At 39.5% G+C, this 15154-nt stretch overlaps 1 protein-coding gene across 2 annotated transcripts in view; it reads right to left on the bottom strand.

The window, feature by feature from the left end:
* Window positions 1–306: 306 nt before the first annotated feature.
* Window positions 307–15154, bottom strand: part of SNX10 (sorting nexin 10) — a 62057-nt gene continuing 47209 nt past the window's right edge. The window contains exons 5-8 of one of the 2 annotated variants that reach the window (XM_032773818.2): window positions 14083–14181; window positions 8507–8543; window positions 3347–3507; window positions 307–2925 (exon numbers count right to left, since the gene is read on the bottom strand). In XM_032773818.2, the coding sequence (XP_032629709.1) occupies window positions 2844–2925; window positions 3347–3507; window positions 8507–8543; window positions 14083–14181 (379 nt within the window). In that variant the 3' untranslated portion in view covers window positions 307–2843. Of the gene's footprint in view, window positions 2926–3346; window positions 3563–8506; window positions 8544–14082; window positions 14182–15154 lie in introns of both variants that reach the window. The other variant, XM_032773817.2, reaches the window with a different exon arrangement.

Raw genomic sequence — 15154 nt, 5'->3', positions numbered from 1 at the left:
TTCTTACTCTTAATGTTTATAAAAACTGAGCTGTTATTGAATGAATTATTTTCTTTTAAAGAGAGGATTTTTGTTACCTTGTTTATACAACTGTTTCAGTTGCATTACAAGTAACAGGTTGTTGGAATGCTGATTTAGAATATCCTTAAGTTAAATATGCATTACAATTCAAAAATATAAATGAGTGGGGGTATTTATGTTTAACAACATATAGCACACACAAAAATATCTGAGAAACAGAAAACTGTGTAAAGTCATTAAAATAAATAAATTAGAAAATGGATTTTACAAATAAAATAAATCTCATTTACAAGTTAAAACAGCAATTTATTTTTGTCTTATTTAATTACTTAAGAATGTTCTGTTTGTACTATACTTTTATAAGGAAGTTTAAGTGTAGGAAAGCAGCAAAGGAGGAACAATTAAAGTGATGTAAGATTTTGGATGCAGGAGTGGCACATTAAAAATCCTGACTCTTTGAAAAACTAGACAGAAATGTCACTTGTAGTCAAAAACAACAAGAAAAGCCAAGAATCAAATCCCCAACAAGATGAGTTTCTTGTAGAAAAAATAATATTTGATGTAGTGCTAAAATCACATCAAAAATTAAGAAGTTTTATATTTAAATTTCACAAAATAAGAAACATACCCTAAAACATTTACAATTGTTTTTTCTTGGTAAATAAACCCTAGAACAGAGTATTCTTCATTATCACTTAACACGAACATTTTCACTAATACTAGGTATACAAAGAACTCAAAAGAGTAACATTTTAAATAAATTTCCATGCAGGACAAGATGATGATAATGGAACAGATTTTAGAGCACAGATCTAACTTTGTGAAGAGTATGATAAAGTTAATAACGATACGATTATGATGAATCCCAAGTATTTATCACTGAAACAGGCTGCTTTGCAAAATCTCCTTAATACACAAAAGACAAGATCCCTGAATTATAATAAGTAGTCGCAAAGGTTCTCCAAGTCTTCCATTTAAACAGACAGTCAGGATGTGTGTTAGCAGGCCACAAAGTGTAAAGTGCATTCAATGATCTAGCTCAACATTTAAATAAAATAAACCCAACAGTATAGTATGGTAAAACAAAATGATAATTTCCTTCTCTAAAAAATTATCCCATTCTCAGTTTTTGTTCATTTCAAGATTTTTTTGCTGATGTTATGGGCAGCTTTGCTAAATAATAAGTATATCAATGAGGCAACATCTTCCCCCCCCAAAATCTGCACTTTGCCATAGAAGCTATCTTGCCATGATAACTTGTTGCTTTAATTAATGTTAGTGCTGTTATACGAAAATATTTTGTTGACCCTTCTACACACAAGCAGAGATGGTGACTAGATATATTTGTGCAATTCAACAAAACTGAGCAAAAGAAACAGATATTTATCTTATAAAAGTGCTACCATGAAGAGAAAACTTGTTCAGAATAATTACCTAAAAGATAAAAATGTTATCCTCAAGCTCTTAAGACACACCTTTCTAAAACTGAACAGATTCCCAGGAGGATGCTTTAAAAACACATCCCCACTAACTTTTATCAGCTGGCCAATTAATTATATATTGTTTCTGTGTAATTCACAGGTTAAAAAGATACTAACTACTGTATCTTTGTCAGAGACAAAAATCCATACTGGACCTGAACGTGCAGCACTGAAATCCGGAGGAGTTTTGCCATTATTTCAATAGAACAGGATCAGACCCACTGCCTTGTCTTTAATAGCAGTTAAACGTCAAATATAAACAAACACTGAAACATTTTCTATTGACAGGCTCTGGAACAAGCCAACTCATAGTTGCTGCTATAAAGAGCAAAAGTCGATTATAACAAATGTTTGTGGTTAAAAAGTTGTGTTCAAGCCTGCCATTTGTGAAAAAGTCAATATTTCAACATGTTTACTACAGTAAAAGTGAAATTAAAAACTCCATTCATTTCAGTTTGTATCCAATAGCTTAGAGTTCTATATTCAAACAATGTGTTATATCTACGTGACTATCATCCTTTCGGAAAGACAGTTTCACTTCATTTAAAATGTTAACCTAGAACACTTAACTAACATTTTCAAACATAGGTCCCTAAAGTTAGATACCTAGAGTGAAATGTTGACACTGTCGAAGTCGTTGCAAAATGCCTATTGACTTCAGTGGGGCCAGATTTTACACATGATTTTCGCAGGGAGGGAGCAACCATAACTCCCACTACCTTCCATGAGAGCTGAAGGTTTTCAACACCCCTTGAAATCATGTCACATTTATTTATGTGCCTAACTTTAGGCATCTACATTTGAAAATGTTGGCCTCTGGCTCTTGTGCATGATAAGAGCAAGTTTTCCATAAACACTGGAGAAAGACGATCTTCCCTCAGCCTATATCTCCAATTGTCAGCAACAAATAGCACAGCACAGATTCTGTTTTCCTCAAGTCACCATACTATTTTAAAAAGTTAATGCCTTGTAGTCTATATAACTTCTTTATCAATGTCACACAGCTGTTTAGAGTGAAACTTCTCTGGTATAAAGTACACAAAGTTGCTTTGAGTATATTTTCATTTGATACACCACTTTTAAACTAGTGTAATATACCGTTATTTTACATAGTCACGCAGGGAAATATTTTATCAGCCATACTTGGCAATAGAACACCACTAGCCCAATATTTGTCAAGATTTTAATGGCTGCATAAACCTAAATGTAATAGGCAACATGTAAAAATAAATCAGTGCAATTTAATAAAAGCAACAAAGAAACAGTTTCAAAGCTATGGTTTGAAAATTGAGAGAGAACTTTATTTTGCAGGTCTTAGGATGGCAACATACAAGTGATTTTTCAGGATTCTTCAGGGACTGTGCTTGCTTTACATCCATGTGAAATGCTGTCATCACTACTGTGTCCAAGCCCGGAGAATGAACTACAGAGAAGGGGAGAAAAAAAATAAAGAGAGGAAATTGGTTTTCACAACACACTCAAAGCCTGAGTAACAGAGGAGAACTTTAATTATCTCCAGTCACAAAGAGAGACAGGAAATTTGGACTTTTAATTAGCTATTTGGAGTGCAGTTGGATATTTTTTTTAGCAAGATAATTTAAACGCGAATAATTCAAGTCTGACTAAATGAAATTCACATAATCAGAATGCAGATAATTGAATTTCTACTGCATTCATTAATTCAGTGTGGAGGTGTGTGTGAAGACTTCTATGATGAGCTGTCACAGCTCAATAAAATCTCAGTCAATTAATTTTTTCATTATCTTAGTATTACATCAACAAAAAAGTAAAGTCTGTGTGTATATATGTATGTATATCAGAATGTAAAGAAGACAGAAAGTAACCTCTCTGAATCAGAATCTGCCTCATTTTTCCCTCTTTTTCTCTCTTCATCTTCAATAGGAAAACGTCGTTTCAAAGAGGCAAACTTATGAATCGCATCAGCAACAGAATATTTTGTCTGTCCAGATACACAAGCCTCAATATCTTCCGGACTTAGCTGAGTCTGTAAGAAGAGGTGAAGTCTACTGTCCGAAAGCAATAATGCATTTCGTAGGATCCTTTAACAAAAAAAACAACAAAAAAAAAACAAAAAACATTTGTAATTACTAGAACAATTTCTCAGAGGTGTCCGGCTTTCAAATGAATCCCAAATTAGCTTCAGAATGCACTGCATATAATAAAATGATTAGGTATGTGTTATCTTTTTATTGCATTATCTGGAATTTTGGGTGAGTAAAAACATGAAGCTAATAGTTAAGAACATCTGTTATAAGAATAACTTCAAGGGCGTTTCTTCCATTTAACCATCTGTTATTACCATGTGTATCAATTAATGATTGTAAGGGGGGCAAAGGCACATGCACTTACGGAAATTTGGTCTACATTCAAGAATTGTCTATATTTTAAAATACTAAACTACTTTAAAATTTCAACTGCCTGATTTCTCTAGGGGGAGTGGAAGAAGATGAAGGAATTTAGAGCATGGAAAGTCAGGACTTTGACATACCTGTGAAATAGAATGTGTGTGCACTAAAAAAACTAGAAGTACATATTTACACTTTTACAAATTTGTATATATTTAAGGGATAGTAAAAATGCCATTGATGTACATTGACTTAAATCTGTAAAATGTTTTCAGTAAGTTCTGACTATACTCTTCATTTTAGCTGTTTTTTGAAAAAGTCTATCTTCAACTGCAGTTCATATTTGTGAAAATAAGCCTTCAAATGCATTTAGTATAACCTTTTTAATCACATGAACTGTGTAATCCAAGTACAATGCATTCAAAAAAATTGGAAAGTTAGAGTTACTCTACAAGGACTGAAATCTGAGCATTAGCATTGCTACTCTGAAAATGCAATGCTCTTGCAATATTTGAATAAGGAACTAATTGCACGATAGGTCTATTCTAACATGATCAGCAGCAGACAATAAGGGCCCATTCCCACAAAATGCTGATGTGCATGTGTAACTTTACTCATGAGAGTAGTCTTCTTGAGCTCAGTGGGAATACTCAGCATTTGCAAAATAAGGGCATATGACACTAACAACTAACACTGCATGCAAATTTACTGCAATATATTTAAGCAAGCCAGAACCATTGAGAATTTATGTTTATCTGCTTACAAATATTTAGGTTAATTTTTAGTTATCAATATCTTTTCCATTTATTTGGCAGCATTACTGAATATAATCGAATAGAAGACAACAAGAACTGATGAAAGTAAAATAAACAAATAAAATTCAACTGCATTATAAATACCCAAATTAACATGAAGTGTACAACAGACTGGTTCTTCCAATCTTAACCACGTGTTTGGACTGTAATATTTTAAATATAAATGAACTCTGAAAACTCTTCTCTGTTGTGACCAATATACTGGTAATATTTAATTAATGTAATATACTTAAGGATTTCTGTCTTAAGGACAGCAAAATGAAAAAAAAAAAAAGACATAACTTGAAACTGTTAAGTTTGCAGTAATGAAAAATATTTGCAGTGGCCCATAATGATGACCACATTCTATGTGAAATTATCAGAGAGTGGGGCTGCAACAGAGATCACTTTTTGCTACTGTTTAAGATAAGGACATTTTTAAATATTGATAAAACCCAGCTTTTACTCTGATAAACCTACACATAGTTTTCTTAAAAATAGACATCACAAATATATTCTCTCTTAAAATCCATGCATACAAAGTCTTAATGCACAGAATATTTAAAAACAACTTCTCAGTAACCCCAAAAGAAATCACCTAATAGTGTACAAAAATTAATCAAGCCACAGAACCTACAAATCCACACACCTCCCTCCCTCAACAGCAATAGCTTCATGACTATAGTATGAAAAGCCATCATTCATTGGCCACTCTTGGTGAATGTGAAATCCCAAACAAGAAATGACACAAACATCATGAAAAACAAAAAGGGGGAAAAAAACCCCCAATCATACCACACAATAAATACAGATTTATAGTGTAAGCACTGGATGAGCAAACTCATTCCTTTTGTTTGTTTGTTTTCTTAAAGTAAATCTTACTAGAATTTATGTTCCAGATTTAAAAACAGATAACAGTGAGGAGATTCACATTTTTGCATTACTAATGTCTGTATTTCTAATTCAGAGTAATATAGTAAAAAGCCAGCCCATTAAATTCAACATGAATAAGCTTTAGTGTCCCCTAAAGATTTTCCTGTATTTTACCTCCAGTAGCTTCCTGCCACCCAGGCTAAAGCGCAAGTAACTAACTGTTCGTCAGATTATGCTATACTTGCAGCTTTGTTGCTGTTTGAAATGTATTTTATTTTCTTTATAAAATAATGGGTAATCTTTAAAATTGATTTTAGATGGTTTGAGGCTTTACACCACAGAAGTAATGAGCACTAATGTCAATGATATTGGACACAAATTCATTTTAGCTTTATTTCATGTCCACAGCAATTCTACTAAGCCTTGAACTGCTGAAGCACTATTATTAACTTGCTGGTAACCTAACATATGGGAATAGCAAACAAAAGTGATACGAGTACAGGTTGATCAGAACCTCAAGGCTACTGTCCTTTTTCTGCAGCTATAATTCAATTTCCAATTTTACTTTACATTGGACTCATTATTTCACAGTTATTTTTTCTTCTGCTTAATAGTGCCATCTGGAGGTTAAATGAGTGAAGAAACAGAGAGAGGAAGAATTAGAGAAAGATGCTCATTGAACCAATCCCACACAGTCCATCTAGAAGGGAAAACATTTAGAGTTCTTTACTAACTACTTTAAGCCAACATGTGAGCAGTCATAGAAGCACTCTTCACCTAGGTATGCCCTTGGAACGCCTGCTCTACTCTTTAATTGAGAAATGACAACTTTTGCTTTCTTCCTTCTGCACCAGCCGCTTATATTGCTTGAAGGATGTAATTAAAAAGCCATCAAAATGAAACAAAGTGTCTGCACTATTCAGTTCTGTTAGTTTTTAATGTTCAAAATATTCATACCTCTAAAACAAGGACATGCATGCTTTGTCGCCCATTGTTAGTATTGTGGAATGTTACTATTACAGTAGCACTCAGGGGCCTCAACTAGGTTGGAGCCCCATAGTGCTAGGTGCTGTACAAGCACATAAAAAGTGACAATCTCTGCCCCAAAGAGCTTGCAGTCTAAACGACAAGACATGACATGTAGATGAAACAAACAACTGGGCACAAGGAAGTGGAGGAGGCAGGGGGAGGTAACATATAATTAGGATGTTTTAGCACTGACTAACCATGTGTGCAATTTTTAGCCAACCAGCAATTATCACAATGTTCGACGATCAGCCATTACAGCAAATACCAACACAGTAACAGATTCTGACCCAGCTGCTCTGATGTAAATCTTCAGTAAATGAGATCAAAATCTGGCCCACACAGTTAATTTATAAAAAGTCACAGCTCACACTGATAATTCTAGATCATCTGAAAAAACTGGACTTGGCAGATTTAAAGGAAAGTCAAACTTTTCCTATACCTACCTAGGATATAGAAATTAATGCCCTAATCCTGCAAACCTTTCCCCACACGAGTAGTCATTACTCTCACATAAGAACTCCCTTCCATGAGTAAGGGTTTGCAGAACCAGACCCTACATTTGAATTTGAGATAGTAAAATCTTTTATTTGTTGTCATGAGAATCTTTGTAAGCAGCCTTGGTAAAAATTTATCTCTCAACCTTTACAGAAAGACGGCATAAAATACAGTCTTGCAATCCGACCCAAACCCAAGGGGACCTAACTACAGGTGCTGGGTTCAGGTCAGTTTGGAGCTGAAAATGAGATGACGTGCTTAAACTCGATTCAGGTCAGACTTTAAAATTAGATCTGAGCAGACTGGGGGCAGGTGCGCAGTCACAGGCAGCCATAGGGATGGCACGGCAGGGAGGTGGTAAACAGTCTTTTGTCTACATGGGTCAGTGACTGGTGGGAGGTGCTGCCACCAAGAGAGGCAGCATTGAATTCGCATCAGCTGTTTCCTGCCTTCAGACAGACAGACACACAGTGTGGTTCAGGTGTGAACAGAGAGAAACAACATGGCCAGCTGGGACCCCACACCAGGCACTGCCTGCCCAGCACCTCACCACTCCTGCCCAGCATGGAGGCTTTCATGGGGATCTGCAGATAGATACCCACCTTGCACCACCCCTGGGCCCATGCCCCCATCCACTCAGCAGTAGGGCCAGGCAAGAGGTGGCAGTGGAGGAGAGAAGGGGAGCTGCCCCATGCCTGCACAGCAATGCATCTGTCCTGCTGTGTGGCTGCCCTGGCTGGGAGTTTGAGGGACTGAGGCTCTACTGAGGTATGGGCAACCCTGGACTTCTTGGGACAGCTGCAGGGGAGGGAAGAGGCGTGGGCCAGGTCTGTGAATGGCAGAAACACCTGGGTCTGTTTGCAGCATCCTGAACATGCTGTTATGCTAGCTCCAGTTCCTGCTGCTCCATCCCTGACCTTGCAACCTGATGTGGCCTGACTATAAAGGTCAGGTCAGTTAGGACAATGCCTTGACACTCAACTTCGGGTGGATTCAGGTCAGCTGTGGTCTAGTTGGGTTGGGTTGGCCTTTAAAATTAGAGGTCGGCTCAGGTCTAATAAACTTCCAATTGATACGCAAAAGAAAGTGCATAGCTTTTGAGGAGATGCTGTATGCTACATGAGGCATGTTCCCTCTCCCAAGCTAAAGAGAGAACATTTACAAAAGGCAAAACATGTGTTGTGTCTTATTTGGATAAAGGCCAAAATCTGGTTTTCTTCAATGTGATTTTATTAGGTATATTATCCACTGTTCTGCTGGAGAACAACATATGGCTGAACAGTACAACTTAATCCTAACTAAAGATTTCCTGTATCTACTGTAACCTAATATAATGACAGATGTACACTTGAATGTGTGCGGAAGGTTAACACTCTGATTTCGTTTTCAGCAAATTTACTCTGCCCATTTACATCACATCATGAGAGGAGGAAAAAATAAAACTTACCAAAACCAACTGATCACAGCCTGTGTTCTGGTGCCCTCTATTGAACACACACACAGATTCAGACAGGGAGAATGTGGAAATACAGGGCACAGTCATTAAAGCTCTATTTCCTCATACTTTTTATCAATACCATTTCCTCTTTTATGATAGGCCAGTGTGAAAGGTAGCAGGTGCTAGCTGGAAATATGAAAGAGAATTTAACCAAATAGAGAAGCTAGGAGGGGCTGCCAGATCCCATACTCACTTCAGCACAACTTAAATTTGAAATATTTGGAGCATTCTATTCAGAATAATGCTAATAGAAAGATGGGACCCAATTCCGCATCCCTTATTAGCGTGAATAAATCTTACATGTAGTCAATGGCCCTGGTGCACTATCGCCTTGTACCTTGCATAGCCATTTATACAGTGCAAAGTGAGAGTAAAGTACAACCATATCAGAATGGTAGTTTTAGTACCCACTTGGCAGTGATGCAAATAACTATACAGGGCAAAAGTGAACCAGGCCCAATGGGACCACACACACAATATTTATGCATGCAAGATACGGAGGCAGGATTAGGAACTGGTTTGGTGAGACAGCAGTGAACTTTTAAAAATATTATTTAAATCTGTTTCCATATTAATCTCTTGTCAGGAGATGTAACATTAAGCATGTTTCCTGTGGTAATTGCCAGGAATAGCCACTCTCAAGAGATTACTAATAGATATTTACCTTTTATTCTAAACCACACACTGGTATGAGAAAACTCCAGTTTCATTCCATTAAAGCAAAATAATGGAATGCAACTTAAATAAAATAAATTGTTATAACTCCAATATGTATTTACCAAAAGCAAACAGGAATGCAAATCATTTTAGGTAATTTTAAGCCCCAAAATTAAGTTTTGTGCGGAACAAATGGGTGAAAAGGAAAAAGGTCTAACAAAATTTAGTATTAATCAAGAAAATTTCTTGATTTTTTTCAATTCAGTAATAAGGTTTTTTATTTGAACTTAAAGGAGAATTCAATCAGCATCACAATACAACATCTTCAGAATATTTCCAATAGGAAATGTGTAGTTTTCCTCATTCCCAAAAAGCAATTTATGACTGAAAGATCGGCAATCTAACATTTAGCTAATGAATTCAGAGTTCTTAAACATTGAACTTGACAGTAACAAGGACTGGGTTATACAGTTCTTTCATCAATCAAAGTTATAATCCCCTACAAAACAAAACAGGATCAGAGCTGGAAATATATGATAAAGCCAGATTCATCCAACCTCAACTTCCAACATGTATTATAATGCTTTAAGTCTGTTTCAAACTAAGTGTCAAATCCTGGCCCTCATTTATGCAGCAGGAAGAGCTGCAGAAACCCCCTATGTCTAAGTAACTAGCTGTTCACAGAGTTAACTAATCCAGAGCATGGTATGTGGAGGTGGGGGAGAGAGATACACATCCACTCTCCAGCTGAGTACTACAGAGTGCAAATGAGCCTCCTCTCCCCATCAGCCCTCCATAAATCCTCGCCCCTCTGTCTTCTGTGGGTGCCCTGGGAGCTGTTGCAGTAACCTTCCTACACAGAGAGGTGGATGGAGGAGAGGAAAAACAGAAAACAGCTAGGGATGAGGCATTATATTTTCAAAAGCGACTAAATGATTTAGGAGCATAGGTCACATTTTTCAAAAGAGATTTAGGAGCCTAAGATTCAAGGAGGGTTTTTTGAAAGTTTTACCCATGGCCCCATCTTCCTCAAGCTGGTTAGCATGTGTGGCTTGTGATCCCTGGTCTGTTCACTCCCATAAGCAATTGGGGTGAGGGGGAGGGGAAGAGAGGAAAGAGAGCTGGGTGTCATTCTGCCTGACAGGCACCTGTCTCCTTGCCCCGGCTAATAGCTCACTTTTGCTGTTTTGGCCGGTAGGGTCCCATTCAGTTTCTCCGTGACTGATTTCCCCTACTGATGCCACCAAACTGCTGTGTGGGGGAGGATAAGGGCAGAGCATTGGCATAAGTGCTACCAAAGGATGTTCCGTCTCTGAAAGGAAGTGGTTGTTTACAGATGCACAGCCTGGACGTCCTGGGGAGCTGCTGAGGCCTCTGTGCTATAGGCACCATGGGGCCCAGAATTTAGACCTAAAGGACTAAGCAATGTCAAAATAAATAAATAAATAAATAAATGTCCATATATGTACATAAAATCAAGGCAGAGGAATTTGAAAGGCCCCAGACTAACCATATGTCAGTGCCACTATTTTAAATTATTGGAGCATGTGTCATATGAAAAAAAAAAATCTGCAGTGATCCAGTGCTGGAATTATGGAGATCTCACGCTTGTCAATGAGTCACATAAATGCAGCTTTGGGGAAAGAATTCATGACATTTTGGTCCAAGGGGAAAAAAAACCCCACAATCTCCAAGACAGAGGCGTCTGGAGCAGCCTCCTAGTTCAGCTAATGGAGAGAACCTTTCTACAAACTGGGATGTCTGATATTCCATCCAGCGGAGGGCAGCGCCACAGAATGTCAATGCTATGCCAATTTATCCTAACACAAAACTATATTTTTAAAAACTCCTTTCAAGTCTAGCCTTCTCCTGTGGGTGAGAATGTCTGGGAGAACGGTGCAACCTTTCATGCAGCACTGAAGAGCAAACATTTAAATCATTACTATAAGAGGAAAAACCCAGTTTAAAAACTTTGATGCACCGAACACTAATCATTTTCACGTTCATGGAGCAATGTTCTTGAATGCTCAACATTCTCCACTAACAATACTCAGTAAAACTGTAGGTATCCAAAAAGCTGAAAGAAAGTACATTTCTGTTTTAATGTCATTTCTAGAAACAGCCACTGGATGGAAATATTTTGTGTCCTTTATTAAAGTCACTTTGGAGCAGTTTGAGCTGTTCAACATTCCTACAAGTTTCATTTTAAAATTAGAGTATCTTTAAAAATAACAATGATCCACAACATGGCACAGAGAAGGCTGAGAGCTCAGACAAGGATATGTGGCTTTGTCCAGCCTATCAGTATTCCCAACTCTTGAGTTGTTTTTTATCAATGAGGTTGAGGGGAAATCCCTGGATCCTTCTCCACTCTTAGTGTCATGCACCAGAGTCATGACTAAAGTCCTGGCCAACAAAGACTGGATATGACTCTATGCAGGAACAGATAAGACTGTTCCTGAAATGATTAATGGGGTCACTATAGACACACGCCCTGTTCCCAGTTATTGAGCACACTGCTAACAGATTTTCCCTTGCTCTTCCCAAACTGGGAGCAAAGGACTCAGCTTAAAAGCTACGTGACACTGGCCAGGAAGAGCATGTGCCAAAAAGTACAGTAACTTGCTTAAAAATTCCTGCCTTTGATATTACTGGTAGAACTCCACACTGGTAAGTGCTAAGGAGACTGGTGTTCTAACCCTCATGTCATCTAATCAAGCTCAGAGTAGCTCTAAACAAAACAATGGTTTAAAAGCTGGTGGCTGGTAGCCGCCTGACTTCACTAATGCGCCTACCACTGCAACCACAAATGGAGCTGCACCATTGATAACAATGGTAGGACATTTTACAAATGGTAGAAAAAGCCACAAGAGCCACAAGGTAGTACAAACATGGTTGGTCTAGTGCAGAGATGGGCAAACTATGGGCTCATGAGCCATTTTAAACTGGCCCGCGAGCTCCTGCTGGGGCACGGGGTCAGGGGCTGGACCATGCGGCTCGGCCCCACTCTGGCGCTCCGGCCAGGGTACAGGGTTGGGACCACACCACGCAGCTCGGCATCAATCCGGCAGGGGTGCTGGGTTGGGAGCTGCTCCGGCACTCCAGCTAGGGCGCTGTGTCTGAGGCTTTACCACATGGCTCCCGGAAGCCAAGGCTCAGCCCCACTCCGGCGCTCTAGCCAGGGCACAGAGTCGGGGGCAGGACCACGTGGCTCCCAGAAGCCAAGACTTGGCCCCACTCTGGCACTCCAGCTGGGGCGCAGAGTCGGAGGCCGCTCCACACGGGTGCTGGAAGCCGCAGCATGGCCCCGCACCAGCTTCTACACACTCCAATGGGAGCTGCAGAGGCAGTGCCTGCGGATGGGCAGCATGCAGAGCCACCTGGCCACCCCTCTGCATAGGAGCCAGAGAAGGGATATGCCACTGCTTCCGGGAGCCGCTTGACTAAGCACCACTCAGAGCATGCACCCCTGAGCGTTACCCCCTGCCCCAGCCTTGATCCCCCTCCCCGTCTCCAAACCCCTCAATTCCAGCCTGGAGCACCCTTCGCACCCCAAACGTCTCATCCCCAGCCCCACCCCAGAACCCGCACCCCCAGCCGGAACCTGCACCCCTTCCTACACCCCTGCCCCAGCCCTGATTTTCCTCCCACCCTCCGAACCCCTCAGTCCCAGCCCAGAACACTCTGCTACACCCCAAACTCCTCATCCCCAGACCCACCCCAGAGCCCACACCCCCAACCAGAGCCCTCACCCTCACCCCAATTTTGTGAGCATGAATGGCCTGCCATTCAATTTCTACTCTCCGATGTGGCCCTCAGGCCAAAAAGTTTGCCCACCCCTGGTCTAGTGGCTAGAACACTAGACTCAGACTCAAGGGACCAGGGTTCTTCTCCCAGCTCTGCAGCTAGCTGCTGGATGACTTTGAACACATCTGTGCCTCAGTTTCCCCATCTGTAAAATACAGATAATGATACTGACCTCCTTTGTTAAGCGCTTTGAGATCTACCCAGAAGAAAAAAAAGTGTGTGTAAGAGCTAAGTATTATTAAACAGCCAGAGCGTTGAGCTAAATAACCATATTTAAACTGTTCTTAAAACCTTTTCATAGCTCAGGTTGAAGCCTAGCCTAGGAGACTATTTTAAAAATTATTTGGGTCCATCCCTTTAAACAATGTTTTCACACACAGTGTCCACTGCAAGAAGGCTACACTGGGGAAATTTACCAAAATAAAATTCCACCGCTGTTATCACCAGTCCAGATGAAGGAGCATTGGTACTATTTCAGTTATGCCTGCTAGAATAAAACTTATTTGGCAAAGTGGTAAAAATGGTGCCAACTGTGAGATTGCCTTATCTAAACTAGGGGACCCAAACATAAAAATGTTAACCCCAGCTCACCGAACCAGCTGTAGTATAAGAGAGACTAATGATTCCTTATTACAGCCCCAAGCCCACTGTGTTTAAGCAGAGTTTGCTAGAGAGGTGTTAACACTGGTTTCCTCACCACTGTAAATCTGTTTCTTTGTTTAAACATATCTTTCCAGAACGAGCTAGCTAACAGATTTCACCAGAAGAGCACTTTTAACCAAAATAAGGCAATAAAATAATTTAAACACTGATGCTTTACAAAAATGACAATTTTTAATTAATACACTGAAATGTGCAGAACTTCAGCTGAAATTTCTGTTCCAACAGTTCAGCCGAAGTGGTATATACAAAAGTGTGTCAATGAGAGACAGAGCAAATCTAAAAGAGCAATATATAATGCTGGCCACAAGATGGCTCTCCCGTACAAGAGATGGACTGTCTAATGCAGCAAATTAGTGACGTTATTAACAATAAAACACTCACTAAGATGCAGTACTTACTTCTCAAGAAATTCTTGTAGGCCCTGTCGACGATGGTCCACGTGATGGGGATTATTCATATTAAAAAAGGGAGTTTTAGATGGAAGTTCAGGTAATTGGCTTTAAAAAATAAAATACAGAGTTAAAACCAAAAATAAGTGGCTGAGAAAAAATAGTTTTTGCAAGTGATCTAATTTTAGGAGGACAAATTACAACATCAGGCCAAAGGAAAAAATATCTTGGACAAATATAAAGCAAAGCCAGTCTCTGTTGACTGGAGTGGGGGAGAGAGAGATAAACCTATCTTTGTGCACACATTTTATCATTTTGGGAGGTGCTCAGATACCACAGTGATAAGGACCACATGAGACCCCTGGTATGTAGACACCTAGACTCCAAGGATTAACAGTTGGGTCAGGAAAATGTAGAACAGTGTAATTTACATTTTTTGTCATCTTAAATGGTTTATCAAAAGAACTAGCTGTCCAAACTTGTATGAAACAAAATATAAGATTAAATGTGTTAAGCCTTACTAGTTGGGGAATAGTTACCAAAAGGTAATAGTGGAAACCCCATTGCTTGAGATGTTGTACTCCTGCCTGGCCTGGAATTAGTCTACACAGTGATTAAAAAAAAAAAAAAAAAAAATCTGTCAGCTGACTTGGGCTTGGGCTCTTGGCTGAAAAACTGCTGTGTAGACATTCAGGCTCAGGCTAGAACCCAAGCTCTGGGACCATCACAACAATTTTTCAGTCCTGGAGGCCAGGTCAGCCGCGAGTTTTTTATTACTGTGTAGAAGTACCAGCAAACCGTTAGAAGATATATTGTTAAAAACAACCTTGCACTGGTAGGGTAGAGAGTATATGGGCTGAAGTCTTGCCCAACTCTAACTTACATGATTCTCTAGTAATAGTTCAGAACAGCAGGGCCGCCCACAGGATTCAGGGGGCCTGAGGCAAAGCAATTGCAGGGGCCCCTTCCATAAAAAAAATTGCATTATATTCTCGTGGGGGCCCATGTGGAGCCAGGGCAAATTGCCCCACTTGCTCCCCTCCACGCGCAGACCTGGGAAAAATAAACCTTCCACATCTCA

Source organism: Chelonoidis abingdonii, chromosome 2 (genome assembly GCF_003597395.2).
Source record: "Chelonoidis abingdonii isolate Lonesome George chromosome 2, CheloAbing_2.0, whole genome shotgun sequence".
NCBI lineage: Eukaryota > Metazoa > Chordata > Testudines > Testudinidae > Chelonoidis > Chelonoidis abingdonii.
The sequence above is the reverse complement of the archived record's forward strand: the minus strand, read 5'-3'. Positions and strand labels throughout refer to the sequence as shown.